The 18,211-nt window shown below is 40.6% G+C and overlaps 1 protein-coding gene across 4 annotated transcripts in view; it reads right to left on the reverse strand.

Moving 5' to 3' along the window:
* LOC135091634 (transmembrane channel-like protein) overlaps positions 1–18,211 on the reverse strand; it is a 37,540-nt gene that overhangs the window by 15,708 nt on the left and 3,621 nt on the right. For 3 of the 4 annotated variants that reach the window (XM_063989413.1, XM_063989412.1, XM_063989411.1), the window contains exons 3-13: positions 18,191–18,211; positions 12,354–12,501; positions 10,692–10,908; positions 9,859–9,969; positions 8,470–8,596; positions 8,063–8,251; positions 7,326–7,564; positions 6,294–6,482; positions 5,685–5,874; positions 942–1,070; positions 314–624 (exon numbers count right to left, since the gene is read on the reverse strand). The exon at positions 18,191–18,211 is cut by the window's right edge and continues 96 nt beyond it. In XM_063989413.1, the coding sequence (XP_063845483.1) occupies positions 314–624; positions 942–1,070; positions 5,685–5,874; positions 6,294–6,482; positions 7,326–7,564; positions 8,063–8,251; positions 8,470–8,596; positions 9,859–9,969; positions 10,692–10,908; positions 12,354–12,501; positions 18,191–18,211 (1,871 nt within the window). Of the gene's footprint in view, positions 1–313; positions 625–941; positions 1,071–5,684; positions 5,875–6,293; positions 6,483–7,325; positions 7,565–8,062; positions 8,252–8,469; positions 8,597–9,858; positions 9,970–10,691; positions 10,909–12,353; positions 12,502–18,190 lie in introns of those variants that run through there. The other variant, XM_063989414.1, reaches the window with a different exon arrangement.

Consider the following 18,211-nt stretch of genomic DNA (forward strand, 5'->3'; position numbering starts at 1 on the left):
TTACACTAATCCTACAATACAAGTCACAAGATGGTCACTGAGGAATGCTAAATAAAGACACCTGAGGAATGCTAAATAAAGACACAGTCAAGAATCAGGTGACTGTTTAATGGATGTAAAGTAATGAAAACACAAAGAAGGTAGAAAACAAGATAGGGATGGAGAACTAAGAGATGGAGGGATGCAATGAGATGTTTTGCTCCCTGATACATAAAATAAATAATAATAATGACTAGATAGACAAAGAGACAAGATGTGATATCAGTCTGTTACTTAGACAGATATATAGACAAATAAAGAGTGACGGTCATACTTGGAGAGTGAAGCAGCAGTGAGGAACGAGGCTGCCAATGTAGAGCTGAGTGAACCCTCCGAGCCTAACACAGTGAAGGGATCCAGGCTCACTGCAGGCAGGGTGGAGGACAAGGTAGTCATGCCATCATCCACTGAACCAAGGCTCACTCCACTGCCCAATGAGGTGGTAAGAGCATACATGGAGGCATTGTAGCTGGTGGGGTTGGCTGTGGTAGTGTTGGGGGTCCAGGGTGTGGTGCTGCTGAGCATCTTCAACTCCTCAGTGTGGGTGGCAGTCAAGTTGTCCTTCAGCACCTCAAGCTCCTTAGTCTGGGAGGGTTAAAATAAAAATAGAAATGAAATAGAACTTAAATAATTAAGTTTCTAAACTTTATTTTTTTTACAAATATGTACATATAGATTGCTACATATTCTTTTGTTTATACATTATATTGATGAGTACATGTGATATAGTTTTCAGAGAGAAAGTTAATGTAGAAATGGAACTATGAGTCTCTCTCTCTCTCTCTCTCTCTCTCTCTCTCTCTCTCTCTCTCTCTCTCTCTCTCTCTCTCTCTCTCTCTCTCTCTCTCTCTCTCTCTCATGCTCACACATTTCTGAAGAGTGCCAGTGTGTGCAGTGCCTACCATGTCATCCACCTTGGAGAAGAGGGCAAAGATGAGGGTGTACAGGTTCAGCAGATTGAGGGACATGATGCGTGCCAGCTGCCACTGCAGTTGGTTCCTTGGGTGACGAACCTCCAGCAGCCCTACCAGCTGTGAACACGTGTTGTCTCTTAACATATCCTTAGGTAAATCACTGTTTATATGCATTTGATTTATGAATAAAACAATTTTATTCTTTGCTCTCATTTATGGATGCAGAATTCACATTAACAGTATTAATAACTATCCCTCAAAATTGCTTATTCAAAACATGGAAAAATGCATTAAATAAAAAGAGAATTATAAATCACTGTAAAATAATATCTATTCTGGTAATATTTAAAGTGACCACTGGGAATTACAAATATGCATGAAACATACAAAATAACAATAGAAACAAGTCACAGTTTTATCCTAAACATTCTAATAATGACTAAGGAGTAAAACACCTCTAAATAAATGACTCCCAGACTCCCCCTAATGGCATAGTAAGAGTGATGCTGTGCAGCACCACACAGCTCAACACAGACCAGTGCCTGGTGAAGTGAGGCAACGCTGCAGGGAAGTGTTGTCACACTGCCCACTGGGTCTTGTTCACCATCACACATTACGGCAACTCCTTCACCACAACTTATTTCTGATTGTAATGCAGGTACTATCGTGTCTGTCACTATAGATTAAGTTTATTTGATTTATATAAGAGAAATTTGTGATTTATGGATGTCAATAATGTTTTGAAAGCAATATATTACCAAGGTTCTATGAAAAGTTTCTAACATGCAATTCATCCTTTCATTCAGTTTTAGTCAAGAACAATGTTGAGTGGTTTTCAGCACTATTACATGTGAATACTAAATATACAATAATTATTAGTCAAAAGTAAGGTGATTGAAATTCAACAAATATTCTTCAGTGCAAAAGTTGTTTGTTTATTAGAAAAAAATAAACATAAAAGCAAGAGACACTCACTTGATGATGACATCAAGTGTGATGCTTTGATATTGAGACATCACATGATATTACTTGTGTTTTACTTACAATATTATTATCAGCTTACTATCATTATATTATTAATTCATCAACCTTCAATGAAGCATACAAATAAATGACTGTTTGGCATCACATTTCTAGGCACAACAGTGATGGTTGGTTATGCTTTGGTTAAACGTTCATAATAATCACACTGTAAAGTAATTCATAAGAGTATACTTTAATTATAGTATACTAAACTAAGTTATATTTCATATCACAATGAAATAGTTCAAAGAATGTGTGCACACACATACACACACACACACTGAAACACACCACTATAGCCACCAATGAATGACAGGGGTTGCCACCGTGGAGGAGAAGGCAGTAGACACCTCCTGAAACAATAATTACTCCCAGTGAGGTCTAAAACACTGTTCAGGGGGTGCTGTGAACTTATCATTAAACCTAGCTGTGACCTCACTGAACATTTCCCTTTGTGTCTCACAACACAAGGGGGCAGTCACAGCCTGCCCTCTAAAGACAACTCTCTTCCTCCACACAAAACTACAAGCACCTAATAACACACACACCCTTCACTCAAAAATTTTAAAATCATCACGGCGACTCCTACACCAGCCTCAGAGTCCCCATCTGGGGAGGGGACCATAAATATCTCCAGGTCGGACTGCCTTTCTGTCAACGACCCTAAGTGTCTTAACACCCTCCTCAACTTTTTCTTCATTAACTTCTGCAACATTCACGGTCTAAGATCTAATTTTCAATCTGGAAAACACCACCTCTCCTCTTCTAAACCTCATCTTTTCCTCACTGAAACTCAGGTGTCTGAGGCAACTGACAGTAGCCCCTTTTCTGTTCCCTCCTACTTTCTCTATCCTCATTTTCGATCCAAAGCTGGATGATGCGTTTATGTGTGCAATGACTTAACCTGCTCTCTTGCCCACGCTCTTGAATCTTCCGAGTTTTCCACCATCTGGCTACGACTGCAGAGTCACTCTCAGACTAAATTTATCTGTGCTGTATACCTCTCACCTAACTCCTCTGACTATAAGAAATTCTTTGACTTCTTAACTTCCAAAGTGGAGCACATTCTGACCCTCTTCCCTTTTCCAGAGATCTCCATTCTTGGAGACTTCAATGTTCACCACCATCTTTGGGTTTCCTCTCCCTTCACTGACCATCCTGGTGAACAAGCCTACAACTTTGCTATCCTCCACGACCTAGAGCAATTGGTGCAACACCCTACTCATATTCCTGACCGTCCTGGAGATACGCCCAACATTCTTGACCTTTTCCTGACCTCTAATCCTTCTGCTTATGCTGTCACCCTTTCTTCTCCATTGGGCTCCTTCAATCCCTCCTCAGGATCCCCCTAAGCGAAGGTGCCTCTGGCGTTTTGCCTCTGCTAGTTGGGGGGACCTGAGGAGGTATTTTGCTGATTTTCCTTGGAATGACTACTGCTTCCATGTCGGAGACCCGTCTTTGTGTGCTGAGCGCATAACAGAGGTGATAGTGTCTGGCATGGAGATGTACATTCCTCACTCTTTTTCTCGACCTAAACCTTGCAAACCTTGGTTTAACACAGCTTGTTCTTGTGCTATATATGATAGAGAGGTGGCCCACATAAGGTACTTAAGCCTTCCATCACCAGAATCTCATGCACTTTATATTTCTGCCCAGAACCATGCCAAGTCTGTTCTCCAACTAGCCAAAAACTCCTTCATTAACAGAAAGTGTCGAAACCTTTCAAGATCTAACTCCCCTTGTGACTTCTGGCATCTAGCCAAAAATATCTCCAATAACTTTGCTTCTTCTTTACCTCCTCTATTTCAGCCAGATAGCACCACTGCTATCACATCTATTTCTAAAGCTGAACTCTTCGCTCAAACCTTTGCTAAAAACTCTACCTTGGACAATTCTGGGCTTGTTCCTCCCTCTCCTCCACCCTCTGACTACTTCATGCCACTTATTAAAATTCTCCACAATGATGTTTTCCATGCCCTCGCTGGCCTAAACCCTCGGAAGGCTTATGGACCTGATGGGGTCCCTCCTATTGTTCTCCAAAACTGTGCCTCTGTGCTTGCACCTTGCTTAGTCAAACTCTTTTAGATCTGTCTGTCAACATCTACCTTTCCTTCTTGCTGGAAGTTTGCCTACATTCAATCTGTTCCTAAAAAGGGTGACCGTTCTAATCCCTCAAACTACCGTCCTATTGGTTTAATTTCCTGCCTATCTAAAGTTTTTTAATCTATCCTCAACAGGAAGATTCTTAAACATCTATCACTTCACAACCTTTTATCTGATCGCCAGTATGGGTTCCATCAAGGCCGCTCTACTGGTGATCTTCTGGCTTTCCTTACTGAGTCTTGGTCATCTTCTTTTAGAGATTTTGGTGAAACTTTTGCTGTTGCCTTGGACATATCAAAAGCTTTTGATAGAGTCTGGCACAAAGTTTTAATTTCCAAACTACCCTCCTACGGCTTCTATCCTTCTCTCTGTAACTTCATCTCAAGTTTCCTTTCTGACCGTTCTATTGCTGCTGTGGTAGACGGTCACTGTTCTTCTCCTAAACCTTTTAACAGTGGTGTTCGTCAGGGTTCTGTCCTGTCACCCACTCTCTTCTTATTGATCATGAATGATCTTCTAAACCAAACTTCTTGTCCTATCCACTCCTACGCTGATGATACCACCCTACACTTTTCCACGTCTTTTCACAGACGTCCAACCTTTCAGGAGGTAAACATTTCACGCAGGGAAGCCACAGAACGCTTGACTTCTGATCTTTCTAAAATTTCTGATTGGGGCAGAGCAAACTTGGTATTGTTCAATGCCTCAAAAACTCAATTTCTCCATCTATCAACTCGACACAACCTTCCAGACAACTATCTCCCTCTTCTTCAATGACACTCAACTGTCTCCCTCTTCTACATTGAACGTCCTCAGTCTGTCCTTTACTTATAATATGAACTGGAAACTTCACATCTCATCTCTAGCTAAAACAGCTTCCATGAAGTTAGGCATTCTGAGACGTCTCTGCCAGTTTTTCTCACCCCCCCAGTTGCTAACTCTGTGCAAGGGCCTTATCTGTCCATGTATGGAGTATGCTTCACATATCTGGGGGGTTCCACTCATACTGCTCTTCTAGACAGGGTGGAATCAAAAGCTTTTCGTCTCATCAACTCCTCTCCTCTAACTGACTGTCTTCAGCCTCTCTCTCACCGCAGCAACGTTGCATCTCTAGCTGTCTTCTACTGCTATTTTCATGCTAACGGCTCTTCTGATCTTGCTGACTGCATGCCTGCCCTCCTCCCGCGGTCTCGCTGCACAAGACTTTCTTCTTTCTCTCACCCCTATTCTGTCCACCTCTCTAATGCAAGAGTTAACCAGTATTCTCAATCATTCATCCCTTTCTCTGGTAAACTCTGGAACTCCCTGCCTGCTTCTGTATTTCCACCTTCCTATGACTTGAATTCCTTCAAGAGAGAGGTTTCAAGACACTTATTCATCAATTTTTGACTACTGCTTTGACCCTTTTATGGGACTGGCATTTAAGTGGGCATTTTTTTAAATTGGAATTTTGTTGCCCTTGGCCAGTGTCCTTCCTACATTTAAAAAAAAAAAAAAAAAACCTGAAAACTGTGTCAACACTCCATGCAGATGACTGTACCTGTAAACTATGCTTGGGAATCATAAGACATGCACAATTCCTTAGTGCTGCACAAAAATACTTACATCAAACAGGTTCGGGTAGACAAAGGAGATGAGGGTGAGTGTGAGGGTGAGTTCATTCTGCCGCCACCAGGAGGAGGAGCTGTCTACCCCCTCGGAACGCTTCACCAGCAGCACCACAGCATAAGCGCTGGCCACGATGAGCAGCATCACTATGAGATGTGCTAGCATGCGTCGCCCTCGCAGCTTCCAACTGTCGTGAGGGAAGTGAATGTTGAGCAATGGATGTTTTCCTCTTTCTTGTGCATCCTTTGGTCATCTTCCTCCATCGATTTTCCCACTTGTCAATACTTGGGTCTACCTCTTCATCATCTTCTCCTCTTTCTGCACTTGTCTATCACAAATTCACCTCTTCTGTACCTTCCTCCTCTTCTTTCTGACTTAAACCCTGTACCTTGTAACTTACATTCACCTCATTCCCTCCTCTTCCTCCAGCACCTAGTCCATCTCATTTCTCCCTCCTCTTCTTCCTTGAGTCCCTAACCCACCTCTTTTCCCACTCCTCTTACTACTTCAACCCCTTACTCACTTTCTTCCCCCCTTCTCTTTCTTCTCCAGCTCCTAACCCACCTCATTTACCCCCCCCTCCTCCTCCCTCAGTTCCTAACCCACCTCTTTTCCTCTTTCTCAGACTCCCTTGCCTCCAGCAGTGCCTCCCTGAAGCCTGTGTTGATGGCAGCCACCTTGTTCTGGGCTGCCTCAGGATTGCCAATGGTGTAGTCCCACCCAGCCAACAGACGCCATGTGAAGGTGCACTCCTCGTCTTCGGCAAGTTTGGACATACGAGAGTTGGCAGCCATCCTGTGTTGTAATAATAATAATAATAATAATAATAATAATAATAATAATAATAATAATAATAATAATAATAATAATAATAATAAAAAACGGTTTATTATTCAGGCAGTTTACAAACTGAAAATGTACAGAGGGGGTGGAGAAATACTTAACATTAATCCTAAAGCTAAGTCTAATCTAGAAGCGAAATACTATTTACTGATGGCTTGCACCATGATGGGAATCGCGCTGAGTCTGTACCGGTCCGTGCGTGGTGCCTTTGTGTTGTGTGACAAGGATCATGAACCTTGGTGCTGTGTGAAGGCAGCAAAAGGAAAGATGCAGGAGGAGAAATCAGAAAATCAACAGTCTTTTGAAAGTAACATAGAGATTAGAATTTATAGACAGGTTGTGTGGCAAAGATCATAAACTTTAGTTATTCGAAGGCAGCTGGAAGAAAGATGTAGATGTCTTTTCAAAGTAACAAGATGAAAAATTTGGACAAGTTGGTTCTTCTGACAAGAGATGGAGGAAGAACAAAGGATTATGAGTGTAAACTGAAGAGCTGATGTCTAAACAACACCAAGAAATGTTGCTTTCCAGACAGAAGCACTGAGGCTTGGAATGAGTTGAAGGCTGAGGTGATGAGTGCAGGAACATCCATGGCTTTAATATTGGGCTGAGTAAAAGTAGATGGAAAGACAGGACAACATGACTGGCTCAATCCTGCACACTACAGCTGGTTACATACACACATACACACAGGTCATATTAAATTGTATAAAATTAATAAGACAAGACAAACTTCACTCAAATCCTGTACACACCAATACTAAAAGAAGGTAAACACTATACACAAGCACTCACTTTCTCAGTATAGCCACAAAACTGTAGGCATAGACAGCAAGAGAGGTGAGGAAGTATGCCAGCGGCAGCCTGTACCCCTCCCTGGTGTAGGGGTGCTTGCTGTAATAGCCATAGAAGATGGGGGAGTATCTCATGATTCCCTCAAAGTCCCACAGAACCTTGAAGTCGTAGGCTGAGATGCGTTCCCAGGGCAGGATGGACTTCCTCTCCCCAGCATTGTCCCGGTCACCAGCCAGGAACTGTAACCATAGGTCAATGCTAAGCCATAGGAGCAAACTACTAAGCTGTGAAAATTCCTCTCTATATGAATTCTGATATTTATATGAAAAATGCTGCTAATGTATGTGCATTTCTGTCAGAGTGTAGTAAATCAGAAATGCTGCATCTTATCTAAAAAATAATAAAATAAAAAAATAAATAAAAAATGTAGTTATAAATTATGAAAATTTTCAAACCTGCTGCATATATTTTGTCAAGAATAAATTGCCATTCTGTATGATTCCCTGGAAAATTTGTAAAATATAAATCCTTCAGTGTTCAGTGAAACTATTTGTTTGAAAAAAGAAAAAAAGTGAACCAAGTAAAAGTTCCATAAGAGAATAAAAGCAACACCTGTGGCATTCTTGAAGACTCAGTAAAGCACAGCAGCATTCTATAAAAAGCCCCCACCCCAGTGTTAAAAACCACCTCAGCAGACACAGGCCACCAGCCATCTCCCCTCCCTGCCTCCTTCACACCTCCGGGACAATGACGAAGGCTGCCAGGAGCGTCGTCAGTGCCACATTGAGGCCCAACACCCAGCGCAGGAAGGTGAAGTAGGAGGCCACTGCTGAGCCAAAGTGTGACTCAATGGTCTTGATGCGCCCCTGCCACGGCTCCAGACCTGACACCCACACATACACCGCTCGCACACCTGCCCGCAATACCTGCCAGAGAGGGGAAAGTGTGTTATGTTGAAGTTTGATAAACATCATTACAGATATGAAGGAAAGAAAGAAAGGATGCTGGAGAGAAACCAATGAGAGAAATGAAGGGAAGGGAGAAAGAGGATGCTGGAGAGAAACTACAGAAAGAAACATCATCACGGAAAAAATCTCTTGGTCATCCTCTTTGCTCATCTCTCAGGGTGAACTGTGAGCCTCACCCTCCTGGCACGGATGAAGCAGCGCAGCAGAACATCCCAAGTGCTGGTGCTCTGGGCCAGACGCTCCTCCAGCTCCCCCTCGTGGCGCCGGATGTACTCCCGCGACGCCCTGGCCAGACGCAGCTTCCTGGGTGTTAGATTAGGTGCTGTGTATTATCATGTGTTAGTAATGTTATCATTATTATCATTTAGGTAAAATAGCACTAAAGGTGATGATAATGACACTATCACTATAACCACTGCTTCCTTGGGTATGGATTATAAGCTGTGTATTATCCTGTGTTAGTACTGGTATCATCATCACCACCATCTATCTACATACCAGGCCAGCAATCCTACACAGGGGTGACCAGACAAGGTACCAGGTCAGACCAGTAAGAAAAGTGGCATTGAAGGAGATGATGATGATAGTCATACTACAGTTATCACTGCAGCTTCTTGGGTGTTGGTTAGATGGTGTGTATTATTGTGTTAGTATTGTTATCATCATTATCATTGCAGTAAAAATAAATGATAACACTTAAGGAAGTGATGATGGTAATGAGACTATAATGGAATAACTGCAGCTTCCTGGGTGCTGGCTAGGTGCTGTATATCATGTATTGCTACTGGTATCATTATTATCACAGTAAGATGAATAAAAACATTAAACAAAATGATAATGATACTATAACTGCCATTTTTCTCATTATTTCCAACAGAAGCAGGAGTGGTACCTTTGTGACGGTAATAGCCTGTTATTTGTATTGGTACTATAACTTGCTTTTCACCTTTCTTTCAAAATCACCACGGTCATGCAAACAAGGCACTCCACTCTCACAAGACCCTTAAAGGGGTACTATCAGAACGGGGCTGATGGGGCCAGGGGAGTGAGGCAACCTGACCACTGAGGCCACAAGGCAACAAGTTAAGAAGCCTTCAGGTCAACAGGAGGCAAACGAGTTACTACACTGACTTTTAACTTACTTTGGCAGACCAGCTACTTACATCCAAGACAAAATGGTCTCTTCATGAGTAAATTCCTTATCTTTCCATTTGTTTTAGTGGTAGTGGCATGTGTTACTCTCAAATATCTACCTGTAGCAGTCTTTCTGTTAGATTCGGTGTTAATGTTCTATTTCTATTTGCAATCTATCAGTACTCTGTCAGACCACCTGCTTATACTCAAAACAGTACACTCTTTCCACTAGTAAATTCCTTATCTTTCTGTATACTTTACTATTAGTGTGTGATACTCTGTTTGTTGCACAATCTTTCTATTAGTGGCCCTAAAAGCACTCTATTTCCATCTGCAACCTATCAAAACTCTCTCTTTAATACAGTACTGACAGCTTATTTTCATTCACTCCTGTCCAGGAATTCAACCCTAGTCCCTGCAGGTTCCCCCACCTTGCTATGGGCCACGGCTGCAGCCTGACGCCTGCCACCACCTCCTTGTGGATCCTCAGCGTCTCCACTACCTCCTCCTCCTCACTCAGGCCCTCCACTTCCACCACTGTCCTGCCGGGGAGACACACCACACCCTTGAAACATATTCATACATGGGGCAGACATACATGCATACAGCTGGACTTACAGACAAACACATACAATTAATCACATGCATTCATATATATATATATATATATATATATATATATATATATATATATATATATATATATATATATATATATATATATATATATATATATATATATATATATATATATAATGAGTTCAAACTTGAACCCATTACTTCTTGTCCTATCCTGATTACTGACCCTGAGGATTTTGCTTGTCACCCTTACTATATCCCTTTAAAGACCTACATGGCTACAGGAATACGTGAAGATAACCTGAGAAAGCATGAAATAAGGTAGCTAATGCTTAAGCCTGTTACTCTTTTTCCTTACATGTTACAATTATGTATTTCTTTTTTTAGATTTCAAGAGAAGGGCTGGCTCATATCTAGCAAGCACTCTCTCTCTCTCTCTCTCTCTCTCTCTCTCTCTCTCTCTCTCTCTCTCTCTCTCTCTCTCTCTCTCTCTCTCTCTCTCTCTCATTATTTTACCTTTTTCTTGAAATTTCATGTTTTAAAAATATTTCCACATGACTACTATTTCTTCTTTTTAGGGCTGTTTCATAAATGGCCTGCTCTCTCTCTCTCTCTCTCTCTCTCTCTCTCTCTCTCTCTCTCTCTCTCTCTCTCTCTCTCTCTCTCTCTCTCTCTCTCTACGTACTCCCCCGAGCTGGTGGTCACAGTGCTGGTCCTCCTGGATTTCTTCCTTCTCCTGGTGCTGCGTCGTGAGCCGCCCCGACAACTGGAGCGCCTCAGGATGGCAGACACGCTTGCTCCATACTCCTCATCCTGCTGCTGCTGCTGCTGCTGCTGCTGCTGCTGTTGCTGCTTCTCAGGAAGTGGTGATTCCTGTGCTTCCTCCAACAGACTCCCACATGCTGGTAGTTGTCATAAGCAAACAATATAGCATACAGGAGCAATGGCCAAGTGAGAGAGAGAGAGAGAGGAGAGAGAGAGAGAGAGAGAGAGAGAGAGAGAGAGAGAGAGAGAGAGAGAGAGAGAGAGAGAGAGAGAGAGAGAGAGAGAGAGAGAGAGAGAGAGAGAGAGAGAGAGAGAGAGAGAGAGAGAGAGAGAGAGAGAGAGAGAGAGAGAATGAATGACTGGAAATACTGGTTAGCTCTTACACTTCAATGTGCTGACTGCTCGAACTGTTCATTGTTTATGGACTCTGAAACCAACACATACTGTACTTAAAGGTGAAGTGAAAAATGGGGCATCAGTCAATCTGTCCATCGGTCAGTCAGTCAACCAAACAACCAATCTGTCAATGGGTCAATTAATCAATTAGTCAATCATCAATCAATGCTTCAATCTGTTAATCAATTAGTCATTCATTCAATGTCAGTTAGCCACCAAACAGTCACTTCAGTTCAGGTCAGTTAGTATTTTGAGGTAATGCCTTTGCACTGGCACCCCTATTTTATTTCATTATTTTTTCTACTGCTGCTGCTGTTTCTGTCTTATTAGATGGATCCTTTTTTTCCAGAGTGATGTTATGATGTTCTTATAGTCTCGTTGTTTATTAACTCTATCAAAGGGTAAGAGTTTTTCCAATATGTTTGTGTGATAGGGTTGTTGGAGGACTTTTGTGATGTTTCTAATGTCTCGTAGTTTTGGACAGTATAGCAGAAAATGGTCTAGGTTTTCTTCATCATAGTTATATAAAGGGCAGCTTGTTTCTTCATTTCTATGATTTTTCCTCCATCCAAACTCTTGGGTATTCATTCTGACCTTGAATAGCAAGTCAGATGGTAAGGTGTTATCATAAATTGCTGTCTCCATCTTGATTTAAATTTTATACTTTCTTTATATAATTAACCTGAGTCTAGTTTCTAATTCTGGTTCCCAGCATACATTGTCCCAATCCTTGATTTTGTTGCTTATCTCTTCTTTTCTCATTTCTCTTATTTTATTGATATTTACATTTATTTCTAACATATGTCTTAACCATTTTTATCCATGGATCTTTCAAGGTTTCCATTAGATCTTCAAATTGTTTTTAGTAATGTATTGTTATCATGCATAATGTGTCTTACATAGCCGAGTATGATCTTCATATCTCTTGCTGTGTGAAGTGATGCTCCTATTTCTCCTCTTATTGCACTGTTTGGGGTATAGATTGGGGCATTCATTACATATCTGTATGTTGTTTTCTGCTTTTTGTAGTGTATTTCTTTTTTGTATAGTTTACTACTTCTCCCCCAAACAGTCAGTCAATCAGTAACCAGTCAATTAATCAACCATCAATCATCCAGTCAGTTACCGATCAGTAATCAATCATCAATCACTCAAGTCAGCCAGCAGCGAGTCAATCCACACCCACCGGGCACCAGGGTGTTAATGGAAGGCTGGTCAGGTGTGCCGCCCTGGCCTCTCTGCACCAGTGACACACCATCGCTGGACACAGACCGCTCCCCGTCAGCCCAGGTCACACTGAGGCGGTCGCTGGGGCACGGCGAAGATGGGTCATCCTGTAGGTCGTGCCAGGCCATGTTAGCTCGTTTCAAGATATTATTAGGAACTACAGCTTCATATGATAATGATAATGTTACCTTCTTATTGCACGAGATTATTATCATTATGTATATTTATTAAGGTTTTGAAGAGCACTGTTGCTTACTGTCTGTAAAATGTAAATCCAAATTCTGCGTCTGTGATTTTTTTTTTTTTTCCAAGTCCAGAGCAAACTGTTTGCCTCCACTCCACCTCATGAATGAAACCAACACTGTAGTAGACTGTCATTCACCCGGGTTACTATTTTTTGTCTGTACATGCTGCACGTCTCTATTACAAGATATGTTCACATAACAAATACAGCATTGCACTTCTGTAGATTAGGCAATGTTTTTTGCATATCATGAGGATGCTGTTTTATTAGAAGCAATATGCTATACGTCTACTGTACGTGCATATATCGTACTCTGTTGGAATACGTGGCAGTGTGCAGCCAGTTCTGTAGTTCTGTGGTTGTTATCATGTCTACTGCCCTTCACCCTCCTCAAGTGTTCCCAACAGGAAAATGAAAATGTACCACAAATAATAATAATAATAATAATAATAATAATAATAATAATAATAATAATAATAATAATAATAATAATAATAATAATAATAATAAATAAATAAATAAATAAATAAATAAAGATACCAAAAGCTTATTTCATTTCTTTACACAAATCATTTTATTTAGGCAGCGAACATCGATCCCGTTCTCTCGGAAGCTGCACCACGCGACATCAACTGTGTACTGCACAAGACTACACACCACACATCACAACCCAGCCACATCGCACACATCACACCAAGTCTTATCACGCCACATCACACCCAGCCACACCACAACGCACATCGCACACCACACCACAATCCACATCACATACAGCTACACTGCACTGCATTACACTCTATCACACTACGTACGCTACATGTTACGTCATACCGTCCTTGTCACAGCTATACGTAGTAAAGCACTATAGATGCAGCACCTCTTCGTACATAGGGATATCGTTAGTGTTCTATTGCATCAAACTTTTCCATTAGGGCAATATATATATATATATATATATATATATATATATATATATATATATATATATATATATATATATATATATATATATATATATATATATATATATATATATATATATATATTTATATTCCCTTGGTAATACCACACATTGAACACTAACAATGTTAATCAGATCGACATAGCGTTCACTATTTAATATTTCAGAAAAGAAAGCAGCCACAGTGAACACTGACCAACCCTACTTTGCCGAACCAAATCACAGACACGCAACCTTCCCGTCATCAACACTGCTACTGGCGGTTGACGCCAGTGTTACGACTCGAGATTTTCGGAAATCACTAGACACATACTTGATTTTTCACAAGATTGAAAAAAAATTCACAAGTTTCAGATATTTGATGATAATTTGCTTAATTAACATACAAAATCAGTTTTTATTCACCGATGATGATGTTATTGAGAAAAAAATTGCATGGAGAGGTCATCATCATCACTGTCAGCATCCCCTAAATGTAGAGTTGCTAGATTCATCTTTTCTCATCTCCTTCCGCCGACTCTCATATCGCTGGTGGCACTTCCCGCTTTATACGTCATTAATTAGTGTATTTTGACGGCTCCCAGTTATAGCATGGGACGTCTTGCCTTGAGATGGACTGCTTTGCATGGATACGATTAGCAGCTGTTGCAACGTGCAGTCTGTTTATCTGGTTTGTTTTAGTCATATTGAGCTGGGAAAATATTCTTTCTACTGAGGCTGATGAGGCAATGCGAGAAGACTGCACATGAATTGTGATAGGAGGCCAAATTTACACATATCATCACCATCTTTCACTTTTTTTTTTTAGTTCACTCCAAAAGGTTGCTGCTTGCTTACTCATTTTTTCTAAGGCTGATCTTGTGTACAGCAAGTCCCTCCACTGATCTTGTAGTTTATCTAGATCTTCTTTCACCAGCACTGGAAAGTGCACTGCCGGCTTTGATATAGATTTCATATTTCTTTGTGGGGACAAGGCTTCACTGGGTTCCAAGGCTCTTAGTAAGGCACGGACACTTTGCTTTTCAAAAGTAAATCTTTTCCTTATCTGTCCACATAGTTCGGCCAGGAAGACTTTAGTCACTTCGAAATCGTTTTTCACCCTCTCCAAGAGGTTCTGAGGTTAGCAGAGCTTCACATCTTCCTCCGAGATCAATCTCCTCTAGTTTTGTGATTTCCAGGGTTGTAAGGACTAATGTCACCTAGTTTTTGTAACTGCACCACTTCATCCCGAACAAACATACCTAACAAACTCCTATACTCATCTGTTATTGTTGAAAAAAAGGGTGGATAATCTGAAGTGCTCTGACTGAAACTCCAGGTTCATCCTATCCACTTTCTGTAGGACGTAATTAAGGAAGACCAGTATATGCTTAGTTCCAGAATTCATTGTGTTAAGAATCTGTCCAGCACCATCAATCTTGTCAGTTTTTGCTTCTGCTTGAAAGAAAAGCTTAAGTGCTTCCCATTGTTCTAAAATTCTGGTTATGACCTTTCCTCGTGATAGCCAGCGAGTCTGAGACAATTTCAGCATTTTATATTTAGGTGCCTGTACTTCTTGCAGTAAATGTAAGTCGTGCTGACGCTTGCTACTTCTTGCAAAATAGCAACAAATATCCTTCATAAGGGATTCAAACCTTGAGGGCCAACAGGCAGAAGCACGACTAGCACATAAGGCAAAGGAATGACATACACAGCCAATGATGAACACATCAGGAACATCCTTCCTTAACAACGCCTGAAAACCATTATTTCTTCCAAGCATGGTGGAACAATTATCACTCGCAAAGCCGATGATATTCCTCAGAGGAATCTCTTTGCTTTCCAGCAGTTCCTTCACACACTTGTACAGCCCTGAGGAGCTTGCATCATCCACTTCAGCTATGTCTAGTAGTGCATCTGTTACTCTGCATTTCTTTTCATCATAATAGCGTACCATCACTGCTCGCACCTGAGAAACAGAAACGTTTATGTGGGAAAAATTACTGCCCCTGCAGATGGTGGCTACACACTCGTTCCTTCCAAGCAATGCCTTCTTGAAGCACATAAGTTTTTTTTTTTTTTTTTTCAGTCGTCACGTGTAACTTCACAGTCCGGAAACATTTTCTTTATAGTTTCCATTAAATGATCCGCCTGTGCGAAAGGTACACCATGTTCAGCTATGTATCCTGTGAGTAAAACCTCAGCCTTTAACATCTCGTCATGAGAATAATCTTCATGTAGTTTTCTTAAAAAAAAAAAAAAAAAAAAAAAAAAAAAAAAAAAAAAAAAAAAGAATTTTAACATTTTGTTTTTTTGATGAAAAAATTTTCAAGTGTTTGGAGGAGTTTGTGATTTTGAAGCGATGCTTTGTTACAGCTTTTCAGCTTGCAGTCGCAAACGCTGCAGTGCTGCAAATTCGACTAGTGATACCAGTCTTTTTTTTTTTTTTCCTGGTGGAGGAACAGAACTACTTGGGCCGTCGGAATCCATGTCTCTTCGTTTGTTTTGTGTACAATTAAAAGCAACACTTTAACACAACACTTAAAGGCACTAATCCTAGATTCCTGGGACAGGCAGCGATGAGTGACGCAAGAGATTGATTGCGCGGGATGAGCCAGCCGGCCAGCCTATACGTGTAGGAGGTCGCGTACGTGTATTGAACGTGACGGGGACAGGAATCACAGGGCAGCCAGGGTTGTTAGCTCTGATTTTGGAATCTGGACAGCAAGGTGTCGTAATTGATTACAATAATAATAATAATAATATTATCATTATTATTATTGTATAACTATGATAATAACACTATTATTAATACCATCACTATTAAGATTACTTTTAATATGATATTAAGATGTAATTATTACTGATCGTAGTGGTGGTAGATGTAACAGTATGCTACAATCTTGACTGTCTGATTTGTACTGTGGAAATCAGCAAAATTCACAAGATTTCCCAATTTCTTAAAAAAAAAAAAAAAAAAAAAAAAAATCACAAGTTCACAAGGTTTTACCCAAATTTGTGAAAATTCACAAGGAGTGGCAACACTGGCTTGACGCGCCGCACCCATCGTAACTTGGTTCTCTCCATGTGACCTATCCCATACCTGTACGAGACACCGGTGGACATGTCAGCGGACGGTCAAACACGTGTAACTCGACTCCTACCAACTAAAGTTTAGCAAAAACTTTTTTAAGTGGTATATTACGCAGATAAGCAAATAACTTTAGAATAAAAGGAACAGAGAAGAGCATATTCGGCCTATCTTAATCGAAAGCCTAACACAACAGATATGACTTGACTTACATTCCCTTTTTCTTGGTCGCCCTCTGCCTCCCCAAAACTCCACAGTAAAGACCAATTACCCCATCTGAAGTAATTTTCCTCGAGTTGGGAACCCCTGTATATTTAACTTCACTAACTATGCAGATGCCAGTTCAGGAGCGAATGGTCAGCTTTCTGCTCGTGTGCTATAGGCATAATAATACTGGAACAGCACCAACAAAATATATCAAAACGTATAATTTTCGTAAGGTTTATTCCATTCCGTATCACATTTCCTTAGCGGCGTAATAACGTAACAGTAGCACATAAATGTATCAAAATAATACCTTCGTATCGCAACTGGGAACACTGCCCTCCTTTCCCCAAAACAAACTCATGGGGCCTTTTTTTTTTTTTTTTTACGGGAAAAAAAGTCACATCCCAAAAATCGATGAAAACATAACATGCAGCTGCTTTGGGAAATTCTCAGTTTCATTATCAAGCAGATCAGAAAGGACACTGCAAAATCCCGCGACTAGGAGGCTATAATGTTAGGTTAGGTTAGTTTGCCTTCGAGGAGGGCCTGGGGCGGAAACAATGCTACCCTCCCGGAAAGCCGAGGGGGCGCTGTAAGGGTCACCCAGGCTATATTACAATGTTTGGTTTGGTCAGTAACCATAAGGGAGTCCAGGTGGGCAGTCCCCTTTGCTACGAGGTTATAATGCTGCATTGGTAACACTTTCCGCACGTTAAGTAATTTTTCATGTGTACTTTTTATTTACTTTTTATTTATTTATCACTATTATTGATTGATTGATTTATTATTATTATAATAATAATTTCCACCCCTCTGCTCTAATGTGGTATCAATTTATTTATTTACTTGTTTATTTATTTATTTATTTATTTGTTTATTTATTTTATATTTATTTATTTTTTATTTATTCATTTTTTATTTTTATTTATTTATTTATTTTTATTATCATTATTATTATTATTATTATTTTTTTTTTTTTAAGAGAGGAGAACTGCAATCGATGGAATTAGGGAAGCTACTGACTAATTTCTGCTTCCCTCCCCGCACCCAAAACTCGGATACCCGATCAGCCCCCACAAGACTGCTGCGGGGGAGAGAGTGGGAAATTAGATGGAGTTGAGAATCTTTACTCTGAAGATGTACTGGTTAGCGAATGAGATTAACACCAAATATAAATAGAAGAAAAGTAACTACAATGTTCTCTCTCTCTGGGAACCACATGCACATGATCTCTGGTTTCCTCTCCCTGTATCCTCCTCCTCCTCCTCCTCCTCTCTAGAGCGCTCCATAACACATCCACCACACATTCCTCACCTTATCTGTCTTGAACTCCAC

Source organism: Scylla paramamosain, chromosome 38 (assembly GCF_035594125.1).
Source record: "Scylla paramamosain isolate STU-SP2022 chromosome 38, ASM3559412v1, whole genome shotgun sequence".
In the NCBI taxonomy this organism is placed as follows: domain Eukaryota; kingdom Metazoa; phylum Arthropoda; class Malacostraca; order Decapoda; family Portunidae; genus Scylla; species Scylla paramamosain.